The following is a 24,632-nucleotide window of genomic DNA, read 5'->3' on the forward strand; positions in this document are numbered from 1 at the left end:
CTTTGTCTTTTGTGATTTTCAAGAGGTTTTCGTTGTGTTTCGTTCCCTGGAAATGATATATTTGTGGAATGAATGTCTATACACTGTGAAGTTAATGGTGTTGCTTTAGAAAGTAAACAGATGTTACCACTCTGATAACCTGAATAAGTGGTTCATGTTATAGCCTGAGACAGATCACACGATAAACTGAGATTTTGCTGCTTAAAAGATTTAAAATGTATGATAAAACATTAAAAACCGAAAGATTTACTTCTGTTTAACAGTGGTAGGAAAGTCAAAAGTATTACTGTACACGTTTTCCTCACATTAGTTGAATATATCCATTTACTGAGATTATTCACTTCTTTGTGATGTTTTAGAGGGAAACTCATTTGTGTTTAACCACTGTTTTAGTCTCTTGCCTCTACAATTAATCATGTCAGTGTCCATCAGATTTGTTTTGTAACATATGTAAAGTAGTTAGAAAAATAGCTCTTTTGTCAAGTTACAGCAGAAACAAAAAATTATCAATTGGTATTTGTATTTCATGGTATTGGTGCTTGTATTGAACACTAGTGAATGTAATGTTGGAGCAAATAATCCCCCCCCCCCCACCCCCACACACACACACATTGTTTACATAACAGCTTTGTCATTTAGTCGAAACACCAGTGTTGTTGAATGGTTGTCTGTCATACGTGTTTGTAAATATTTGTTATATTAGATTATGAAATGCGTATAATAATTAAGACTGCCCCATGTGGAGAATAAGTTTATATTGAAAATGTAATTTTGCATATTAGTGTCCTCTGCACATTACCCGTATTATACGTCTTATTTTGATTTCACGACTATTTATAATTAAATTTATACCTGCATACCTTTCTATATGCATACTATATTGCATACTATTTTGAATTTAAACCTATAAAGTATATACAACTTTCTACAATTGTACTATATAAAATATTCAGTTCTTAGTTTACTACATTTATATACTGTATAAAATACATATACATTCCCAATATCTCCTTATTCTTATGTACAAACAGTTTTTTACATGCTCGTGCAATCATCCTATACCTCTGCACTTTGCTCACTAACTTTTTTATACAAACCACTTCTACAGTGAAATATGTATATTATGTACATATTCTGCATTTTTTAATTTAATCCTTTTATTTTTATTTTATGTTTTTATTCTGTGTCTATCTCATTCTGACTTGCCTGCTGCTGAAATAACAGATTTTCCCCTGTGTGTGGATCAATACAGTTTTATCCTGTCTTATCTTAAGCCCACAGAAGAAAACATGTATTTGAAAATAAGCCTCATAATTAGTGTCAATATTAGAAATATTATCCAGTTGAAAATGTAAACAAATCTAAGATAAGCGCCTGAGTGACTCTCTGCTGCCCCCCTGAGGTCACTGTGGTGCAGTGCGCCCCTGCAGCCTGCAGCACAGTGGTATGGTCCGTTCATGAAGTCAACATGGAGGCTGCTTCAGCAGAAACACTGAGGTGAACTGTTCAGTCCAGACTAATGGAGGCGACGGAGCTGAGTCCATGAAGTGACCTGCTGCTGGGAACCCACATAGTCACGTGATGCAACCGTCTCTGCTGCTGCTCCCGGTAGTGAGTTAGTGTGTTCACGTGCACTGACAGCGCGTGTGTGTGTGTGAGTGAGTGTTTTTGAGTGTGTGTGTGCTGCAGTTCCAGTACTGGAGGTTCGTGCGTGTGCGTGCAGACAGGAATGGAGGCCCGTGAAGTCAGCGGGGTGTACACAGAGGTCAGCGGCCTCCCTGCGCCTCTTTCTGCCCATGTGAGAGAGGAGCAGCTCCCGGAGCTCCGGGTCTACGCCGTGACTGCTGGTGAGCTGCTCACACACACACACACACACACACACATTAAGACTTTAAGACTTTAAAACTCGTGAAAAGTAAGAGAGCCATCATGTCACACACTGGGGGATATAGAGTGACGTAAATGTCATGTTTGTTCCAGTAGTAGTTCAGATACCCTGCTCAGAACCACAGAGCTGAACTGAGCCTCACTGAGCTCTGGACTCCTGGTCCTCCTCCTCCAGAGTCAGCAGGTGGATCTCACAGGAAGTTAAAGAGACCCTCGCCCAATGAGAGTTTAATGAGGCGGTCTGAGAGTGACTCTGACCTCCAGCATGTCTCTGGGCGCCATGGAAACCTGCTGCTCAGAGGCGCTCTGCTACTGACACCACTGATCATGTCCTAAAGGTTTAACAAGGTTTACACAGCAAGGCCATCTGCTCCCCTGCTGGGATACCATCCACACTGTTTACTGCTTTGGATTGTGAGGTCAGACGAGAGGGGGGGGGGGGCGCACTCATGTCCTGTTCATTACACCAGTTACCACTGATTGAAGTATAAAGTTTAAATGGACCTGGTGGGATTCAGCTTCAACTTTTTCAGCAGATTATATGAGGCACATTGTAAAAAAAACTGGGGCTTTTGAGGCTGAAGAAAAAATATATATGAAACAATTTTGAGAACAGTGTAATAATGAAATACTGGGCTTTTTTTTTTTTACATAATTACATCAAATTAAACAATTTTCAAAGGATTGGTTAAAGCAACACTATGCAACGTTTTTACCTAAAAATAGTAGCTTCAAAAATAGTTTGATGGTTCACCAGGGCTGTCACTTTAATTTTAAATTCAAACATTAATTCGCACATGAGTGGAGAAGTTAACATTTGAACTGTAATGACCTGAATATACAGTCTAGAAGCACAACAGACGTCGGATGTAGTTTGCCTTGTGATCCAGCAGAGGGAGCTCACTATCATTAAAGTAAACCAGTCATGTTTTTGTTGTTTTGCTACAAACATGGAAGACACTGGCAAGTAAAGCCGCCCTGAGTAGACAATCACGACACCAAAGCATCTGAGAGGCTGCGTGTGGAAGTATTATGGGTTCTACTCTGTCTCTGCAGGTTCACCTGATAGACACCAATGTGATCAACATGGAGCCCAACATAATTAATTACCACATGTGACTGCAGAGGGTGCTGTTGCTCTAAAATTGACACAGTGTTTCTTTAATATCAACAGAGTTGCCGTAAAGTGACGTCTAAGAGCGGATAATTTTAAGCTAAAGCAATGAATGACAAGTCATATTAAAGATAAAAGTGGTAAAAGTTAATTATTTGTAGTAATAACTTCAATGCAGAAGATTTATTGTGTAACTAATCCCTGTGTCTGCATTCAGAGTGGAGTCAGAGCGACCTGGTCCGATGCTCCAGACTTCGCTACTCTCAGCAGTGGACAGTGATCGCAGACGTCAACGATCAGAAGAGCATCAGGGCTGTCCTCCCTCCTGGGTCCTGTGCACCAGTGTCTGGAGAGTGAGTTCTGTCCTAACTTAAAAAACGCAGGACCAATTTCAAGTGTTAGAAATATGTAATTGGCAAAAGAATCTATTGGCGCTTTTGGAATCTGAGCTGAAAATCTTTTTACTTGTCCCCTCTGTGCAGTGATGTGCAGTGAACAGAGCACACTCCAGGCTACACTTAGATATCAGATATCAGTGATGTTGGGTGTGGACAGAGATTAAACTTTTAACCAGAGGGGGCAGTAAAATACCACTTTTCAGCCTGGTGTTGTGCTTTCACTGAAGCCAAACTGATCTGAATAGTTTGAACTAAACAGAGTTTTTACCTCTCTCCTGTCCTTCAGGTTACTGAGTGGACGCTCTCCCATTCAAGACCTGAGGGCGGTTGTCAGAGAGACCAGTGGTCACCAGCTCCTTGAGGTGAGAAGAGTGGATGGGAACACGCCCTGTGAGAGTGGTGTGTGTGAACATGTGGACAGACTGCTGTTTTGTTGTTACTGTTAGATCTGGGACTCCAACGGCCTCAGGAAATGCCTCAACCTGACTGCCCTCAACAAACATGGCCGAATATATGACGATGGTGAGACGTGTTTTTGTAAATGATTTGTTTTGTGCCCTTATTTGTTAGTGTTCATGTATATGATTACACAAATATTCATGTCAATGTGTGTGTGTGTGTGTTTCCAGCTCAGTTTGGGTGTATGTCATGGTCGGAGTGTGAGAACCATCTGCTGTATGTCGCTGAGAGGAGCAAGAACACATCATCAGAAACATGTGATGGGGAATCTGCATGTGGGAAGGTATCTCACACACACACATATACACGACAGAAGCATTGAACGTTTTGTAGAATACATGTTTGTTGACATGTCTCACATTCATCTCATGTCTGTTATCTGTTACACAGGACAGGAGTGTGTACTGTGAGGACTGGGGCGAGGCTCTGACCAACAAGAGCAGCCCAGTGATTTGTGTGGTGAACTTGCAGAGCGGCACCGTCACTGTGCTGCAGGGCGTACCGCCGGATGTCTCTCCTGGACAGGTGAGGAGGGCGAAGAGATTTACACTTCCTCATCTTCTGACCCAGAGAGGATTCATTTGGACTGTAATTAATCTCTCTCTCTCTCTCTCTCTCTCTCTCTCTCTCTCTCTCTCTCTCTCTCTCTCCCTCTCTCCCTCTCTCTCTCCCCAGGCTCTGTGGGCTCCCGGGAGTCAGTCTGTGGTTTTTGTCGGTTGGTACCACGAACCCTTCAGACTCGGCCTGAAGTTCTGTTCCAACCGCAGGTGAATTTATTATTATTATTATTGTTGTTGTTATTATTATTATATGTACATCATTCTTAATCATAACTGAAGAGGAACAAACTTTTCAAGCAAGCAACTGCTTGACCCAGTTTTTGGGTCTAGCAGGCCTCTAACTACCAAATGTAACTATTTACCTCTTCTTCACTGTATGTCTGCTTCTTTTTAAACTGTGTTTCAGGTCTGCGTTATTCAAGTTAGACCTGGATGGACACTGTGGTGAGGATGTTGCCTTTGTCCCTTTTGTTGATGAATGAATGAACTCACTAATGAAACCTCAGTTAATCGGTTCCCTGTACGTCCTCATCCCTCCACTCCAGAGTGTCTGTCAGGGGACAACCTGTCAGTGTCCTGTCCGAGGCTGAGCCCAGACGGGTCCACGCTGATCTACCTGCAGGGACGAGTGTTTGGTCCTCACAACCAGTGCCACAGTCTGCAACAGGTACTGTGTGTGTGAGTGAGTGGGTGTGAGAGTGCGTGTGCATGCATGTGTGTGTGTGTTTCTTGTAACAACAGTTAAACAGTGACTGTTAATCCTTCACAGCTGGACCTGAAGAGCAGGAAGACATCCACACTGTTGGATGTTGTCCACAGACCACAGACCGGTAGGTCACATGTACAAATATCCAGTGTTGTGGCTCATGGCTGAGTCTAATAACAGTGTTGCTCCATGAGTCAATTCTGCAGATGGAGCAGTTTATACGTTATTATCAAACCCTTATGACAAAGAATAGAGGCTTGATATTTTGACTTCCATTCATTGTGTAAACTTCACTGTAAACTTTATTGTAGAACTTGAAAATAAATCAAAATGAAATTATAGAAAATAAACATTTTAAAAATATGTAAACACAACTGAACATCTTTTCTGCATAGTCTATTGTGTAAAATACAAGTTTTCATTTGTGTGTTCATATTGAACACTGATATTCAAATGTCTGTGAAAGCTCATACTGACAAATCGTTTCAGCAAACTGATTATTCAGTCAGACTCTATATTTGAACACATGTTCATGTTTCCCAGAGGATGTATCTTACTGATGTTACTGATCCCTTGATCTTACATCGAGCACCACCATGACAGTTTTGGTTTTGACTTTGTTGATATGTTTGCACAATAGATAGAATAGATAATAATTTACTCAGAGAAGTTCATTGGACTCTACCATTATTTATAATGCTGGTATTCCTTGAATGAGCTGAAGTTCGCGGAAGAGAGCTGCTCAGTGATGGAGAGAATGATAGAGCCTGTTGGAAGACCAGAGCTGAAATTCAAATGATCTAAACTCACAGGTGAATATTTCTCTCCTTGTCCGTGTGTGTTTCAGGCGAGTTTGCAGGAGTATATGAGTCTCTGGCGTCCTGCTGCTGGTCTGCAGACAGTCAGCGAGTGGTGTTCAGCAGCGCCTGCAGGAACTGGAAGGTAACAATGTTTTAAAGGATTAGTTTGACTTTTTAGGAAATATGCTCTTTTAGAACTTGGAGGAAATTTGCTCATAACATTGGTTCAACACTGAACAAAGCCAGGCTTGCTGTTCCCTTTGTATTCCAGGCTTTATGCTAAGCTAAGCTAATCACCCGCTGGCTGAAGCTTCATAATCAATACATAGATGTGAGAGTGATATCCGTCCTCTCATCCAACCAGAGAGCAAATCAGTGTATTTCTTAAAATATCTCATCATCTTTGTGTATTTGTTCTTATTGTGGAATTATCATGTCGACGCACACACACTCGTTCACTCGCTCCTCGTCTCTCTCAGGATCTCTTCATGGTCGACAGAAGAACGAGAAAAGTCTCCTCCCTCTCTGATAGTAAGAGTCCATCCTCTCCTACACCTCCTCCACCTCCTCCTCGTCTCTCTTCTCTGTCCACATTTCCATCTCTTCTTTCCCCTCCTCCTCCCCCCTCTCCTCTCCTTCCCCCTCCTCCCTCCCCTTGTTGGTCTCCCAATCCACCCCCATCTCCTGCTCTTACTACTCCTCCTCCTCCTCCTGCTGTTCCTCTTTCCCCTCTTTTTTCAACTCCCTCTTTTCCTTTTGGTCCAGTTCCTCACCCTCCCTCTGACACTGACCTTCCTCCGCCTCCTTCTCCTCCTCTTCCTCCCCTCCCTCCTCTTCCTCCTCCTCCTCCTCTTCTCCCTCGTCATCAGGAACACAAGAGTGAACTGAAAGGTATGACGAGACCAACAGGCTTAAGGTCGCCATCAGCATCCTGTTGGAAAATTTCAAAATAAAAGAAAAGGTTGCTGAAATGTGCACTGAGATGTTGCTAGTGGTTAAGATTTGTGTATTCTGAAACATATTTTACTTGAGCTTGAGACCATTCAACCATTCAAATAAAAAAATTTAATTTCAATAGAAATTGCTCTTCATCTACATCTGTGATTTGGATATTTGTGTGCTTCACATTAAATATTATTTAAACACTTCATTATTCACTATTGAGACCTTTATCTCTGTAAATGATCCTGCTCTTATCATTTTTCTCTCCTGTTGTTCTTCATCACTTCATATACTTTATTGTTGTCTCTCTGTTTTGCTCTCCGTCCTCTGCAGGTCTCTCTGATGTTTCCAGAGTTTATGGCAGCTGGAAGCTGCTGACAGTCCAGAGGGACATGATGATCATCTGCTGCTCCAGCCCCAATACACCACCCACTCTGGTCAGACCACACACGCACGCACGCATGCACGCACGCGCGCACACACAGGCACCACCAATTGATATGGTTGAATAATATATACCACTTTGTTTTATAAAACATCAAGAAATAAAATGAGAAATTGGTTACATAAAAAAATAGAATGGCCCGCAGTAGAGTGTATACCTCTGCCGAAGCCCAACAGTCCCCTTATTCGACCACAATCAAACGTGTGTGTGTGTGTGTGTGTGTGTGTGTGTGTGTGTGTGTGTGTGTGTGTGTGTGTGTGTGTGTGTGTGTGTGTGTGTGTGTGTGTGTGTGTGTGTGTGTGTGTGTGTGTGTGTGTGTGTGTGTGTGTGTGTGTCTGTGTGTGTCTGTGTACAGAGGGTGGGTTTCCTTCCCTCAGCAGGTGAAGCTGTGACCTGGCGAACCCTGCAGCCGCCCGTCATTACTTTTGATTTCCCTTGGACAATTCTTGATGTCACACCTGCACCTGAGGAGGAAAACACAAACTACTGTGAGCTCTCAGTCACTTCTTTGATAATAAGACTCAGTCCGACGTTTAGCTCTATTCTTACTTTCTCTCTCTCTGTCACCTCAGCGGGTCTAGACTTTGGTGCTGTCCTGGTTAAACCGTCTCATCCCCTGAATGAGGCCAGTTTACCTCTGGTCGTCTTCATCCATGGTTTGTCCAAACATGGTTTTTACTGTGAGGATGTTGTGTTTCTGTATTTCTGCTTACTGGAAAGAAACATAGTAAAACACACTACTATAACAGTTTTGTCTATTTGCTCCTCCAGGTGGCCCTCACTCCCAGTTCCCTGCAGAGTGGAACTGCACCACAGCTGGACTGGTTAAACTTGGCTTTGCTGTGCTCATGGGTGAGATTCCTGTTTCTCTCAGCTGTATGCACGCAGGTCACTTAAAGAACGAGTTAGTCATTCTGGGAAACAGGCCTGTTTGCTTTATCACTGTGAGTTAGATGAGAACAGTGATACTGATTAAAGTTAAATATCAAGCTACAGCCAGGAGCTGGTTCACACATAAAAACTGAACACAAAGGAAAACTGCTAGTCTGACTCTGTTCAGGGTAAAAAATGAAATAAATAAATAAATACATTTTAATTGAAAATAGATTTTTTTTCTACATATGATAAGATTAGATAAGATTATCCTTTATTACTCCCACAATGGGCAAGATTACAGCCGCAAGGGGAGTCAGAAATTCTGTTTGATTTCTTAAATTCTTTTTAAATACTTGTAAAAGGAAAAACATTTGTCGTTCTATTTTTTTCCATTTATTTTCTTTGAATTTTACACTCGCACACAGTTAGACAAGATGTTTTTTTGTGCGAGGGTCGATGAAAACCCTTTTTAATCCAGCTGGCCTTTTTAAAGAAACACAAACCATTTGGTAAAAGGTGAAAATACTGAACCTTTTAAATTCACATTCACAAAGATGTTGATGTTCCTGTCTGAAACACCATTCAGTTTTTGTTTAACAGTATCTTCCCTTCCTCTCTGTGTCTCTCTATCCAGTTAACTACCGGGGATCCACAGGATTTGGCCAGGACAACATTTTGTCCCTGATTGGTCACATTGGAAGTCAGGATGTAAAAGACGTGCAGGTACAAGCTGTTTCCACTGTTTTGATTCAGAGACCTGGATGATGTGCAGGTGCTGAAAAACCCCAAAGTGAAAAACATGAGAATCTCATAAATTGGTCAATAGGGAGGAAAAGGACAAATTGATGCCCATTTTTTTAGTCAGTCCTCCGTAAACCTCTCGGTATCACCTTGTAAATGATTTGTTGTCTTGGTGTGACTAACTGTCTTTTCCCAGAGGGCCGTGCTTACTGCGCTGCAGAGCGACCTGACCCTTGACCCCAAACGCTTGGCCGTGATTGGTGGCTCTCACGGGGGTTTCCTATCCTGTCACCTGGTTGGTCAGTACCCTGAGTTCTACAGAGCGTGTGCAGCCAGGAACCCTGTCATTAATGCTGCTACGTTATTGGGAACCAGTGACATAGTGGACTGGTGAGAGACGTGTATACAAACAACTCATCCACATGATGGACACAAGCTTTAGCTCCTTTGACTCTTCTCTCCCTGCCTCAAGGCGTTACACCAGTGTGGGGATCCAGTACTCGTATGACCAGATCCCCACTGCTGAGGCCCTGGCTCTCATGTTAGAGAAGTCACCCATCACACATGCTGCTCAGGTCAGACTCGTGCACACTTAAAATACAGCCTTTTAGTCATAATGTACAAATGACTAACATGTTCTCAAGCCAGAAGTTATTTCTATTCTGAATTTTATTTTCTCTTTAATTAACAAGACTATGAATCTTTAAAAGTTGATCTTAAAAGCTGCAGATATGCACAGAGCTCTGGTTATTATCCTGAAAGTTTCTAGAGGGGCAAAATGTGAGAACGCAAATGTTAGCCTCAGTAGCTCTGGACCTTTTCCAGAGCAACTGCGTCTAACATTTGCCCTTACTGGCCCACTAATAATATTTCAAGAAAATTGCCAGCGAGCAAGTTGATTACGTTTCTAACACGTGACTGATGCGAAACTGAAAACAACAAAAAGAATACAAAGTCTCTTTTCCAGAGTTTGTCTGAAAACGGCTGTGGGAAACAGGGAAATCAGAGGATCAGCTTCTCTCTGCAAGACGTTTTAATCCGGCCCCCAAGAATAATCACTCAGAAAAGCGCAACATAATTGACAATGTCGATCAGTGTAGTGCCTGATCAGAAATCAGTTTCACAAAGAAACTGTACTTGTATGTGTAACTGTGCCTTTGTACACTACATAATCTGTGTGTTTGTGTATGTGTGTAGATCAAGGCTCCAGTGCTGCTGATGCTGGGAGGCAGAGACAGGCGAGTGTCCCCTCATCAAGGTCTGGAGCTCTATAAAGCACTGAAGAGCAGATCTTCACCCGTCAGGTACAAAGTTCATCAGATAAAGAAAACATACAAGAGACCAACATTTAATTAAACTCCAGTATTCCTCTCACAAAGAAAAACATTATCAAAGCATTAAGACTATTAATTGTGATGAAGTCTGATTTGATCTGTGTGTACTGTTCTGTTCGTCTGTCTAGGCTGTTGTGGTTTGCAGAAGAGGGACATTCACTGTCCAGAGTGGACACACAGGCCAACTGCTTCCTCAACACGGTGCTGTGGTTGTACCAGCACCTCTGAAAACACACACACACACACACACACACACACACACACACACACACACACACACAATGCTGCTGAACATGAAGTTTACAGTAGATTACTATCACAGCAGTATTCAATCTTTCTGCCTTTTTAACAAAAAAACATCTACCTAATTTTGTAAAAACATGGCATGAAATAAAGAAAATCTTACAAACCTGTATTGCTACATCTATAAAAAGCGTCAAAAATGTCTCAAAATTTGTTTTATTATTTATTTATTTATTTTAACAATGAATAAACAAACAAATAAATCAACAAATGACTTGAACGCTGCTAAACCTAATGTGTTTTGTGGCTTGTGGTTTCTTCTTTTTCTACAAATATGATTGAACCTGATAAACATGGCTCATCATATACAGTAAATGTAACTTGCACATTGTCCAGTAGATGGCAGTCTCTACTTGTGGGATGAAGACGTAAAGAGAGTTTGTTGTGAGGATAGCCGACACCGGTGTCGATGGGGTGTCAACAAAACCATGTGATCTCTGCAGCGGAGTTATTACGTGATGTACAGCCTCTGTATATTTTGATGCAGAAAAACTAAGTAAACATACCTTAGCTAAGTAGATACATAGTCTGTCAGTGTCTTTCAAAATAATATAATTAAATCTAATAAAAGGATAGTGCTGTGGAGAATGTGTGTTTTCCAGCTAAAATACAAAGGAATAAAATATAAATAGATATTTAGTTTTTTTTACATATAAATGTTTGGTTTTCATAATTTTGATTGTGGACCAAACATCAGCCACAGCGCTGGTTGTCTGTTTATTCAAAGTTTATTAAAAAAGAAATCACAACAGTCACAAAAACTGCTCTTCAATCGGCCTTTGAATAAACGTGTGTAGCTGATAAGAAGAACAGTTCTTGAGATATACAAGTCACATACTGACAGAGCTTTCTGGAATCACTAGACAGAGGAAAAGTCACTGTTATTTACTGTATATGTCATTCTTTTTCATTTTCTAACACATACAGGTAGATGGAGGGTGAGGAGGGGAGGGGAGGGAAGAGGGTAAGGAGGGTAGGGGGTTAAGGTGTAAGGGAGTGGGGGGAGCTGGGATGAGGGGATGATTGACAGGGCAGAGGGAGAGAAAGGATGGGAGAGGAGATTAGGACGGTTTGAAGTTGAAGAGAAAACAGGGGAACCTCCTCCTCGTCGTCCCCTCATTCTCCTCCTTCTCTCTCTTCTTCCTTTCTTTCTTTTTCATCTTCTCCTCCTTCTTCCTTTCTTTCTTCTCCATCTTCTCCTCCTTCTCGCTCTTCTTCCTTTCTTTCTTCTCCTCTTTCTCCTTCTTGACCCTCTCCTTGTAGCTGTCAGTCTTCAAGGCCTGTTCCTGAAAACACAGAGACAACATAAGTTTCACTCTTTTCTTTTTCAAAGTCTGAATCAGAAACAAATCAACAATCCAATATTATTCAATCAGAATGAGTTGGTGTAACGTACCTGAAGCACAATGTTCTCCTGGATTGGGAGTTTTATGGCGTCCTCCAGCTTGATTTCCTTTTCTAGGGACTCCTCGTGCTCGGTGGACCTCCTTTCATCTAACTTCTCGACCATCTTCTTCCTCTCTTCTCCCCAGGAAATATTTTCCATGGTGATCTGCTTTTTGAGAGCAGCGTTTTCAGCCCTCAGCTTCTCCAGCTGTTGGTTTTCAGCCTCCAGGTCTTTCACCCGGGCATTTTCAGCCTTCAGCAAGCCATTTTCAGCCTCCAGTCGGCCGTTTAGTACCTCCAGCTCCTTCAGCCAGGCGTTTTCAGCCTCTAGCTCCTCCAGACGGGCGCTTTCAGCCTCAAGCTCCTTCAGACGGGCGTTTTCAGCCGCCAGCTCCTGGTTCTCCCTCTGCGAGTCCTGGAGGGCTCGGCGGAGCCTTTTCTTCATGCTGCACTTGTGTTGCTCATCTCCTGAGCTTTTGATCCTCTCCATGTCGATTAACAGGTGCTGCAGTGTAGCAAGAAGGTTTCTGTAGAGTACTTTCTTCTGTAGCTGTGTACAAAAGTTTTTGTAGAGTATTCTCTTGTCTTGTGATGGTCGAAAGTCACTGGAGAGAAGTTTCTCGTGTGTCTGACGTTGGCTCACGGTCGTCGTGTCTGGTTCCACTGACAAATGTTTCTCTTAAATAGGTGAGCTAATTTGCTATGATCTGTTTCATTCTACAACACTAGTATGACTTTGAAGTTGATCAAAGGAGGGTTCCTTTGATCAACTTCAAAGTCATACTTTAATCACAGATGAAGACCATAGACTGTATATATATATAAAATATATATAATATATACACTACCGTTCAAAAGTTTGGGGTCACTTAGAAATTTCCTTATTTTTCAAAGAAAAGCACAGTTTTTTTCAATGAAGATAACATTAAATTAATCAGAAATACACTCTATACATTGTTAATGTGGTAAATGACTATTCTAGGTGGAAACGTCTGATTTTTAATGAAATATCTACATAGGTGTATAGAGGCCCATTTCCAGCAACTATCACTCCAGTGTTCTAATGGTACATTGTGTTTGCTAATCGCCTTAGAAGACTAATGGATGATTAGAAAACCCTTGAAAACCCTTGTGCAATGATGTTAGCACAGCTGAAAACTGTTTTGCTGGTGAGAGAAGCTATAAAACTGGCCTTCCTTTGAGCTAGTTGAGTATCTGGAGCATCACATTTGTGGGTTCGATTATACTCTCAAAATGGCCAGAAAAAGAGAACTTTCATGTGAAACTCGCCAGTCTATTCTTGTTCTTAGAAATGAAGGCTGTTCCATGCGAGAAATTGCGAAGAAACTGAAAATTTCCTACAACGGTGTGTACTACTCCCTTCAGAGAACAGCACAAACGGGCTCTAACCAGAGTAGAAAGAGAAGTGGGAGGCCCCGGTGCACAACTCAGCAAGAAGACAAGTATATTAGAGTCTCTAGTTTGAGAAATAAACGCCTCACAGGTCCTCAACTGGCAGCTTCTTTAAATGGTACCCGCAAAACGCCAGTGTCAACGTCTACAGTGAAGAGGCGACTCTGGGATGCTGGCCTTCTAGGCAGAGTGGCAAAGAAAAAGCCATATCTGAGACTGGCCAATAAAAAGAAAAGATTGCTATGGGCAAAAGAACACAGACATTGGACAGAGGAAGATTGGAAAAAAGTGTTATGGACAGACGAATCAACGTTTGAGGTGTTTGGATCACACAGAAGAACATTTGTGAGACGCAGAACAGGTGAAAAGATGCTGGAAGAGTGCCTGACGCCATCTGTCAAGCATGGTGGAGGTAATGTGATGGTCTGGGGCTGCTTTGGTGCTGGTAAAGTGGGAGATTTGTACAAGGTAAAAGGGATTTTAAATAAGGAAGGCTATCACTCCATTTTGCAACGCCATGCCATACCCTGTGGACAGCGCTTGATTGGAGCCAATTTCCTCCTACAACAGGACAATGACCCAAAGCACACCTCCAAATTATGCAAGAACTATTTAGGGAAGAAGCAGGCAGCTGGTATGCTGTCTGTAATGGAGTGGCCAGCGCAGTCACCAGATCTCAACCCCATTGAGCTGTTGTGGGAGCAGCTTGACCGTATGGTACGCAAGAAGTGCCCATCAAGCCAATCCAACTTGTGGGAGGTGCTTCAGGAAGCGTGGGGTGACATTTCTACAGATTACCTCAACAAATTAACAGCTAGAATGCCAAAGGTCTGCAATGCTGTAATTGCTGCAAATGGAGCATTCTTTGACGAAAGCAAAGTTTGAAGAACAAAATTAATATTTCAAATAAAAATCATTATTTCTAACCTTGTCAATGTCTTGACTATATTTTCTATTCATTTTGCAACTCATTTGATAAATAAAAGTGTGAGTTTTCATGGAAAACACGAAATTGTCTGGGTGACCCCAAACTTTTGAACGGTAGTGTATATATATATATATATATATATAACTTAAATTTTGTGAACAGCTAGTGCAAATACAAATTCAACCTTTTATTATAGCAACTTCGTCACTGAGCAAATATGTATGTATGACTTTATAAAATATATTTTTAACTAAACAAATTGAACATGAGTTGCATCAGAGTGAATGCACAACATCAACTCACAGTGGTATTAAAGTCACACGGTGTAGGTATGACCCTCTTGATGGCTGCTTGCTTTTAAAATCTGAGTTACCAATTAGAAAACTCAAAGAGACTAAGAGTTCAGTGTTTCATGTAACTTAAACGACAACATTTCAAAAATGTGACATCTGAAGCCTTGTAACCACTCAGACCCACTTCAGAGCTGTAAACCCCCCCAAACCACTCGAAACCTAATCTGGAGCCTTTAGCTGAGGCTCTTGACCACCTACCTCACAGAGCTGCCCGTACACACAGTCTAATGTAGTGCTGACCTCTAAGCCAAGTTATTTATTCTCCCTTCAAAGTCTTGCAACATGACCATTATAGATTGTGAGTCTCTTCTGCTCAGTAACCCAACCCTCCATGTCAGGATGGTTTGCGATTTAGATCTTAAAGCTACCAGAGACAGCGAATGTACAGATATTCTTTTCTCAATAACGAGTACAGATGCTTGTGTTAAAAATGTCTCAAGTAATAAGTATAAGTAGTGATTCAACATCTTTAATCAAGTGAAAGTTCCCCAGTGACGGCCGTTTCTACTGGCTGTATCTGTGCAGAGCAAAATGAGACTCATGTCACATTAATATAGTTGAAAGACTATTTAACTTGAACCACTCTTGCTTCAAAAATAATAAAACAAACATCATATTAAAAACAGGGTTAAAGCGAAAAGATTTGTGAGCATGAAAAATTGTTCAGGGCGAAATGTGTTTAATGTATTGAATGAAGTATTATTCGTTTGAATGAGCCCAGGCAGGGATGGGGAACTTTTTGTTGCTGTGCTTCTATCAGTGATGTTGGCTGGTTCTTCACTTTCTTCTATGTTGTTCCTCCTTGTCACGGACACATGCACCATGCGTCCTCTGATGTGTCTTTAATGCCGAGTTACATCTGTTACTGATAGATACACAACAAACATTTGTCTCTTGTGTGTCATTGTGCATTTAGGTTGAAATATGTCTTAATGTCTTGGAAGGCGGAGCTTGATGATGCAAAATTTTAAAAAGTGATACTCCTAAAATGCATTAAAACAAAAGTAACGAGCCTCTTTTAAAGATGTAAGGAGTCAAAAGTATAGATATTTGTGTTGAAGGGTAGATAGTAAAAGTAAAAAGTAAAAAATCTACTCAAGTACAGTAACAAAGTATCTGTAAAAAGAACGAAAGAACGATAAAAGAGCTAAAATGTGAAGAGATCTGAGATGAGGAAAAGAGGTGAGACTGTAGCTGAGGAAAACAAAGCCTGTGTCTGTCAGTTCTCTGATGACCTCGTCGAGACGCCAGTGACCTTGAAGAGTCCCACTCTCATTTCCCAGACAACACAAGTGGGCATTACTGCAGTTGGTACTGATACAGAGGAAATGAACAGATGCAGATTTTAAAAAGATTAAATGTCCGAGATGAGACATGGAGGTGGTCTGATGGCTTCCAGGAGTTTCCTCTCAGCGCCCTGCTGTCCCAGACACAGCATCGGGATTAACTGCCCTCTCGCACCAACACTTTGCACCGTGGCCTTGACTGCAGCTGCCGCCTGATGAAGTCACTGGGCTGTGGGCGGTGGGTGAGGTCACCAATTTGAGAGATGGGCTGGAGGGAGGGGAGGGGATGGAGACTGTGTTGATGAGGAAGTGACAGACGAAGAAAAGAAGAGCGAGACAGAGGCGAGCGTTCCACAAAATGAATGAGCCAGATAGAAGGAGAAGTTCATAGCGTCCCTCTGTGGCATTCTGGCGTGTGTGGGCTGGGGCACAGAGATGAAGCATTGTTGAAAGCTGCAGACAGAGGAAAGACTCACGCTCATGCTGAGTGTATGTAGGTGGGAGACGGACAAAGAGAGGAAAGAGTTCAAGAGTCTTTTCTCACTCTGGGAAACAAAGAGCCTTTTGGAGTTGGTGTGTTTCCCCCGCTCCGACCGGTCTGCAGAGAGAGCAGGACAAAATGTGACATTTTAGCCTGAGGGAGGCGCCAGTGGGCAGCTTGTGGAACATGCAACACATAGAATTTTATTTCCCGTACAGGTGGAAAGTTTGTTGTTATCATCGGAAAGATGACCAAAGACAACAGGATTGATCCTCTATGGATATACAGCTGCTCACCTTACAACGACCGAAAACAAGGAGAAAGAGTTAGCCTGTCCAACGTTAACATAGACTGCAATGTCCACGTAGACTGCAAAAGCCACACAGAAAGGGACGGCATGGTCTACAGAGGACTTCCGTGTTGCTCAGGGATGAAAGGCCGCATTTATTAGCTGCGTGTGGAGGAGCCTTTGGAATGACACAGCCTAGTGGCGCCTCAATCAGTCCTGGCAGCCCCTGAATTGGGTCACAGTTCATGAAAGTTATGTCATCTCATGTCACAGCTAAACACTGGATATCTTGTTTGTTGAGATAATGTGTCAGACCATTTCTTGGCCAAGTAACTTCCTGGACTCCAGGTCAGGTTCAGGCTGCTCAGGCTATCTGTGTTTCCCTGCTTCCGGCCCTGATGCTGGACTATACTAACCATCTCCTGCCTGTAGCTTCATCTTTATGGAAACTTTGACCTCTAGTGGCACCATGGAGCTACTCTTTAAGAGTATGCAGTTTTTTCCTAATCTGAAGGATTAGAATCAACCTGCTGGAGTTTAATTTTGAGCAAAAAGTGAATGTGTCCTGTTTGAGGTCTAATGTTGGAAGGAGGACGGCCCTTGTTGGTGCTGGAGGACTCAAACCCTCAGCATAAAAAGCCCTGGCTGTAATCCTTGACTGAACGTAAATCTGCTGTGCGCCGCTTTACAGGAGGAAATGGGCCTTGAAGACCTCATCAAATTATGGGATTGAGAAAGTATTGTATTGTGCTGTTGGAGCCAACAGAATAAATGGATGGGTTTTGACATGACTTGAATTCTGGGATTAAAGGGCTGTTCACACTTTGTAATGGTAACTTCTCATCCAAGCCCCCGAGCCGTAATGTTCACCTGAGGACACAGAGCCTGTGCCAAGACCTTAGGTGTTGAATAGGAGTTTTATCTTTTTTGAAGAGGCAGTGTGTTTAAAGCCTGACTTCACATCATCCAATAAAACGTTTGCTCCTCGTTACGCTTTATCCCCGGTATGTGAACTCTCTTCCTGCCTTTTCTTTGTCTCCCTGTTTTTAACTCAAAACAATTTTTGTGTGTGTGTTTACAGCGTTTGTTAACAAGCCCGTGACCACAGGCTTTAATAGCATTTTACCATCTCCGTTTCACTTCAGCCTTTGACTGCAGAGGACTGTTTGAACAGTGAGGGCCCGGCTCAGGGAAGGAGGGGCGTGACCTTTTAATTTTCTTTTTGTCATTCTTCTCATTCTTTCTCTCTCTTATCGAATCCCTTTGTCCATCTTATTCATCTTATCCATCTTATCCATCTTTATGTGCGTTTGGGGTGGTGGGATTCACATAGTTTTACACTGCAGCTGGGGCTCTTTCTGCATCTATGTGAGGTGGACCAGTTGTCTAATGTAGTGAGGAAGGTGTGTTGGTGGCTGTGAGGTCACTATAAAGGCTTTGGTTTGGTCTGGTTACCTCCGACATAAACAGGGTTAAGATTCACTGAACGGATTTGGATGTAACTTGGTGGAATGTTGGTACGTGGGCCAAGAAAGACCAGGCACTGATATCTATGAGTGAGTGTAATGTGGTGCAGTTTGATTGAATCTAAGGGGACTGTTGGCCTCTGGTGGAGGTATGTGCTCTACTGAGTGCCATTCTAGTTCACATTTGTTTTCAAGTTAGATCAGTGGTCCTAAATGTTTTTCAGCATTTCCTCCTACATCAATCATTAACAATGATAGGGGAAACAACTAATAGAAAAGATTCCAAGATGAATTTTAGTGGAATAAAAGCATAAAAGCATCAGCATATTATATTAATGCTTCCCTGTCTAAATCACATTTACTCAACTTAGTTTTATTTCCATATGTAGAGCTTTGCACCAGTTTTTACCTGTTTCCACTAAAAATCCGATTGTTTCATTACTATTACTGTAATGCCAGAATAATTGTCTTGTTTAGGGAAAATACGCACTTTCATTCACCTAAGTGGAAACACTAAAGGTTTAAATTCTATAGCATAACAACTGTTTAATCTGGGCTGAGATTAAAAAGTTGGTGTATTAATTAAAAACAAAATTTGACAAAGTGCAATGGAAACAGATCAACAATGCATCACATACATGAAGCTGAACTTTTCCTTGTACATCACAGTGGGTGAAAAACACATTAATTCAAATTTTCTGGTAGAACTTTGGCTTCTAACAGACATAATAACTATAGATGGAGAGTGTCTGCAGTGGTGTGTCATGTTAAACTGCTGATATATTTCTCGTTATTGTTTTTTCGTTGTGTACATTGTCCACATGTTTTTATTAATGCCTTACTACACAACTTACTCCAGAGAAGGACGAGAGCCCGTTGTTGTTGTTTGCTCCTGTGGTTAAAGGGATGATGCAGGTGTCAATGACCTGCTGGTTGCAGAATCTGTGATAGGACAGTTTGTTTACATGCAACATTCCTGCCCCTGAATTCGCTGATATGAGACGTGAGTGTTCATCAGGGCCTTTATCTAGTGTAAATAATGAGATGGGCGGATGATGGAGGAGCAACAGTTCATTGAGTTCTTGATAGCATAATTTAAGGGAAACACCTATGGGTATTTGGTCTTTCAGTTTGTGAGTAGGACTTTCACGCTCAGATTTGTTCATGCTCTCACTCAAAACCCTGCACTCGCCCTCACATACACCCTGCTTGTGCTTAGATTTCCTTCACTTCAGCTTTATGCTCTTCTTCTTGAGTTTATGCTGCTTCTGTGGTCATGTGAAACGTCTGCTATTGGATTTCGCCTCTGCTCTCGGATCTTTTGTGCAATAAGTCGGACAAAATTGCCCAACCAATAGAATGCCAGGTGTAATGATAACGAATGAAATAGCCCCGCCCTCCTTGTGGATTGAGTGCAGTAAATCTAAGCACAAGCAGGGCATAATTAAATGCAAGCGCAGGGTTTTAAGAGAGAGTGTTAAAGAATCTGTACGTGAAAGTCCTGCTCTCAAACTGAAAGACCATGCTCTTCAATAAAGAGAGAGAGAAAACAAAAACATACACACCTGAATTTATACGCCTGGATTAGTTTACCAGTCCTGTCTGAAAAGGTAACGACAAGCATCATTCATTTCATTTCTTTGTTGGAATCTAACATTAAAATATACCTGACAATTCTCAAACACAATGAATTCCTCATGACCAGTGACTTTGTCGTAATTGTGGAGTCACTCAAGTGCAAGATAAATATAGAAGCAGTAGATTGACTGTCAGTCATTTGTCTGCTGAAAACAGTTATGACTTAAGTTTATTCACTTTAAACTCACTTCAGCTCGTTTGTGCTCCCAGTCCCTGAAGCCACGATCACTGTCAGGGAAAAACATTTTACTTCTCCAACTCCAGATCAGTGTCAGGACTCAGGAATGACAGGAATCCAGAATAAAAGCCATGAGTGCTTATCGCAGCTCCTGAAGTTATTGAGACTCCCTCAGCAGTGAAAGGAATACATAAGCTTGTGTATGAACTTCCTTTTGCTTGTTAACCTTTTCAACAGTGAAGTAGCCACCTCATCCACCTCAGGCTTGAGTCTGGGTGAACTGGGTTTTAAAGAGTATGTGTCAAACCGAATAAATACTCTTTGAGAACCAGGTCACCACAGACTCAAGCCTGACATGACTCTGCAAGATGTTAGATAATATAACTGGTTAAATAATCCTTTATTACAAGTCTTTATTTGGAACGGCCTTCAAAGAAAGGAGTGAGAGAATTGAACTTAGCTCATCTTTTAATACTAAACTTAAAACTTTCCTTTCTCGCTGCAGTGCTTTAAGTAGCCTGTTATTTTATTTTTATTCCTGTTATTGGTTTTATGAATCATTATTTTATTGGTCTAATTATTATATTATTCAATCAATTTGTGCACTTTCATAGAAGTTGTTGGATGAGAAAAAAGTCAAAACAGTCAAAACATTTATATTTACAAACCTGACAAACAAATGATCCAATTTTGTTTTTGTGTATTCTTTTAGAGGTCCATTTCCGGCCTGTACAGAACACACAAAATGAATTCAACATATGTTAGGATTCTGTGAATGATTGTGTTATCTTAATATATCTACAAAGTGGTAAAATACACTGCAGGTTTACAGCATCAATATAAATGTTCACAGTGGTTTGAGGTCCTGTTGTAAAAAATGACTGATTACTTAGATCCTTCCTCTCTTTTCAACACAAATCACTTCAGGTATTTGGTTCCAGTGTTCTGCTGTAACTCTCGTTCTGTCAGCAGGTAATGGCTCCACCCTTAACCTCTTGGCTGATGTTCTGGGTGGCTCTAAATGTTGTGAAGCCAAAATGACCACAGCTGCCGACCACCTCGGAGGAGCGGGAATCCAACGCTGTTCTCACACTTTAGTGTCAGCCTTGTTTTTTTTTCCTGAGTTCGCTTTGTATGATTATACAATGTTTTTACTTTCTTTAATGTCATGATTTCAGTCAGACAACTCAAGTTGAAACGTTTATTGCAACAGTAGAACATGTTAGTGATGAGCAAATACTTGTAAGCCCCCGTCGGAGCCTACAGGTGGATGCTGGGGGGGCTGAAGCTTAAATAGACCGCCTAATAAGGTTGGTGTGTATTATAGATGACTGTGGAGAGTAAGGTATGTCACATGATGTATGTCACATGATTGGAGCCGCGCAGCTCCAGTTGGCTGCCTGAACTAGCTCGCAGGCTTCGCTCCATATCTGAGAGCAGATGTTGTGCTCACTTTTCACTGACCAGTGCAGATACCCATTAAATAGTAAATATAGTTGGGAGTTGAGTCCCTCATGGATTTTTATGGGCCGATCCTGATATACTGGCTGATATATACTTATAATAATCTTTGACAATAATTTCTAAGATGTTGTTGTGTAGCCCTTGTGACAACAGGCTTTATATTTTACAGTTTAACTATTTATAAAAAGAAAACACAAATGCATAGAACATGAATTAAGAAAATAAACATAAATACACACCTTCTCTGCATCATTTATTCTGTCAAATCAAACTTTTCATATCGGTGCATATCTGTAAACATAAAGGTTCATACTGACATGTCTGTGGAAGGATCATATCGGCCAGTTTTTATTGACCAACCGATAAATCGCTAAGGATCGTGTGGACGTGAGAGTCTATTAAACATGTCATGATATCAGTTAATGTTTTTTTTTATGTTAATCCTGATTATGCCACCATGGTCAGAGTCTGAGAAGGAACATCTGTGTATGTGACTGAAGGAATACACTCAGCTACTGCCCTGCTCCTCTATGACTCTGTGACAAAGACTGAATCTTGAGTTTATCACAGATTCTCTTAAAGCTGATTCACACAGCTACTAGCATGCAGAACCCTCCTCATATCAGAAACCTGCAACATGATCAATGATGGATTCACATACTGATGAATAAAACCTTCACTAAGTTCATTTTTGGCGTTTTATTTAAACTTTAGAAGTTTTTTGTTCATTTCAGCATTTTTTCGTGTTTGTGTCAGCATGTGTGTGCGTCTGTACATGTATGCAGATTGTGGGTCTGTATTAATAATCCATGCAGTGAAACATTTTGTAATGCGTGATGCATTATTCATTGATAAGAGATGGGATGCTGTTTCATTAGTCAAACCAATTGGGATGCCATCCTGGACTCACCTATCATTACACTGCTCACTGATTCATTCTGTGTGTGTGTGTGTGTGTGTGTGTGTGTGTGTGTGTGTGTGTGTGTGTGTGTGTGTGTGTGTGTGTGTGTGTGTGTGTGTATTCTAGATGTGCCATTGTGTTGACTTGATGTATATAATTTATATATCTTTAACTCTGCAATGGGTATTAAAAGTACCACATAAATACATTCCCACATGTTTGCGGCTGTGTTTAGGATAAAGCAGTCGCCTTTTAACAGCTTCTGCCTACATGTGTTGTACAGTGATGCCTGTCAGAAGGTTCAAATCAAATCCATATTTTATAATAGATAAGTGCTTTGCTCAGATGTTATCTGGGACCATGGGTTTAAAATCCAGAGACATGTGCTGAAGAGGAAAATCCATGTGACATGCTTAAAGGAAGGGATTGTTTTTGGCAGATTTTCCTCCAAGAAAATTAGTAAAAAACAATACGAATAAGACACAAGTTGAAAAGGTTTACAGTGTAGTGTGCAATAATATCCTGCAATAAATATGATATAAATGATAATATTAATTGAAAATATAAATGGTACATCCTTGTGGACATATGTAACCAAATAACAAATAAAACTAAAATATATCAAAAATGGCTGCCATTCTGGGGACAGATTTGAGGGGCAACCAGGTCATTCTTACTATGTAGCTGCTCTGATCAGTCATCTTGATACTGTATATATCAAACAATGTTATTTGTATGCTCCTTTTTTAATGCTATGTTGTACATCATAGATATGCAGATATGGACATAACCCTATGTGTGAGAACATATGTGTCAGAACATATTCATTTACATTGTGAAATAATATAATAGCCATTATATTGAATATTCATTGTATTCATAATTTCATAATTACATGTGTCTGAAATAGCTGGCTATATTATAATTGCACTGCTTACAGACTAGAGCCTGACTGATTCATCACAATGGCAGTTAGACATTAAGTCAACACAGATATATTAGTATCGGTGTATATGCTGGATGGGGGCTGCAGCACCTCCTACAGGCAAGAGACTGGAACCGTGAGGCAAAAAAATTGTCTAAATAATTTAATGTAATTTTTTAGAGTAAATTATTTTTGAGAAGTATGGCAACAGGGCAGAGATTCATATTTAAAAAAAAACTTTGTTCATTTTAGAACACAGTGTATTTTATGTGGTGCCTGATACAATGTGAGACATGACTTTTAATGACGGTATTAGTGGTTTGGCTATGTCTCAAAATACTTTTTTAAGTGCCCTAAAGCCAAGTTTACTGTCTGTTGAAGTTTAAAATGGTATAAAAGCTGTAATAAAATGTTCATTCAAATTAATACAAAAACCATGAATGTCTTGCTGCTGTGGCGTATTTATTATGACATCATTATATAGACTTTGTCTCAGAACCCTCAGCTGTGACTGACTTCCAGCGTCCCAGTCTCCTCTCATGTAACTGAGGTACCTGAAAAGTACATTTCTCAAAAGGCGTCTCACTCGGGACGTGTTTTGTTAACTTTAGAGTAGAGTTACAGATTTTAGGTTTGAATACGTTTTCTTTCTCTATTGTCTGTCTCTTTGCCTTCTTTCTGTTTTAATTAACTTTCTTTTCTCGCTCTTTTTCACCCCGTGCCGTATTGCGTTATGTGTTTGCTCTGTCTGGAGATTAGCCTGCCATTTGCTGCTCAAGTCCGTAACACTTTATCCATTAGTGGGGGTGTTTGCCAAAGGCCTCTGCTCCTTCTGGGTCGGATCAGAGGGAGAGAGAGGAGCGCATGAATGTGTGTTTGCTCTCTCATGCACTTATATGTGCATGTGCAGCATTTGGGGGTCTGTGTGTGTGCCTCCTTAGTTTGGCTGGTGCATGGGTGGGTTTCAGACAGTGAGGGTGTGTGAGAATGTTGTGTATGTGTGTGTGTCTGTGTATCTTTCATAAATGCAGGATTACCCTGTTGCCCCCGCTCTGCACCAAAACAAACACGTAGGATTTGAGTCCACTTAATGAAACACACACAAACACACGCACGCACACGCACGCATGCATGCACGCACGCACACACACACACACACACACACACACACACACACACACACACACACACACACACTCACTTTATTCAACCTTTATTGAATAATGTGTGTGAGTGTACACTGACTGAATAAATTCTAAGTGTAAGTCCACCTTCTACATTGTATGTGTGTGTATACAGCACACGTGTGTTCATCCCACTGCGTCAGTGTAGTGTATGTGTGCAGTAACATTGGTGTGT

General features: G+C 41.2%; 1 protein-coding gene and 1 long non-coding RNA gene across 2 annotated transcripts; one reads left to right on the forward strand and one right to left on the reverse strand.

The window, feature by feature from the left end:
- Positions 1 to 1,172: 1,172 nt before the first annotated feature.
- On the reverse strand, positions 1,173 to 13,506 carry LOC117764196. The gene is made up of 3 exons (XR_004614342.1): positions 13,496 to 13,506; positions 9,336 to 9,341; positions 1,173 to 1,307 (listed from the first exon to the last, which is right to left on the reverse strand). It is a non-coding gene; the product is annotated as an uncharacterized LOC117764196 (long non-coding RNA).
- Positions 1,302 to 10,709, forward strand: zgc:136971 (S9 family peptidase). Its single transcript, XM_034589766.1, has 21 exons — positions 1,302 to 1,847; positions 3,219 to 3,354; positions 3,686 to 3,761; positions 3,846 to 3,921; positions 4,029 to 4,141; positions 4,249 to 4,383; positions 4,534 to 4,625; positions 4,825 to 4,862; positions 4,964 to 5,085; positions 5,188 to 5,248; positions 5,972 to 6,066; positions 6,404 to 6,455; positions 7,200 to 7,303; positions 7,667 to 7,799; positions 7,884 to 7,967; positions 8,083 to 8,163; positions 8,822 to 8,910; positions 9,125 to 9,318; positions 9,401 to 9,503; positions 10,126 to 10,232; positions 10,391 to 10,709. The coding sequence occupies exons 1-21, from the start codon at positions 1,730 to 1,732 to the stop codon at positions 10,488 to 10,490; spliced, it is 2,109 nt and encodes a 702-aa protein (XP_034445657.1). The 5' UTR covers positions 1,302 to 1,729; the 3' UTR covers positions 10,491 to 10,709.
- Positions 13,507 to 24,632: the final 11,126 nt, after the last annotated feature.

Source organism: Hippoglossus hippoglossus, chromosome 7 (assembly GCF_009819705.1).
Source record: "Hippoglossus hippoglossus isolate fHipHip1 chromosome 7, fHipHip1.pri, whole genome shotgun sequence".
NCBI classification, from domain to species: Eukaryota; Metazoa; Chordata; class Actinopteri; order Pleuronectiformes; family Pleuronectidae; genus Hippoglossus; species Hippoglossus hippoglossus.

What these genes read in the sequence shown, in the direction of transcription:
- zgc:136971 (XM_034589766.1), top strand. Translation starts at nt 1,730, where the DNA reads ATGGAGGCCCGTGAAGTCAGCGGGGTGTACACAGAGGTCAGCGGCCTC. An exon ending in GGGAATCTGCATGTGGGAAG is followed by an intron (nt 4,142 to 4,248) that starts GTATCTCACACA and finishes TCTGTTACACAG; the next exon opens with GACAGGAGTGTGTACTGTGA. An exon ending in GCGCCTGCAGGAACTGGAAG is followed by an intron (nt 6,067 to 6,403) that starts GTAACAATGTTT and finishes CGTCTCTCTCAG; the next exon opens with GATCTCTTCATGGTCGACAG.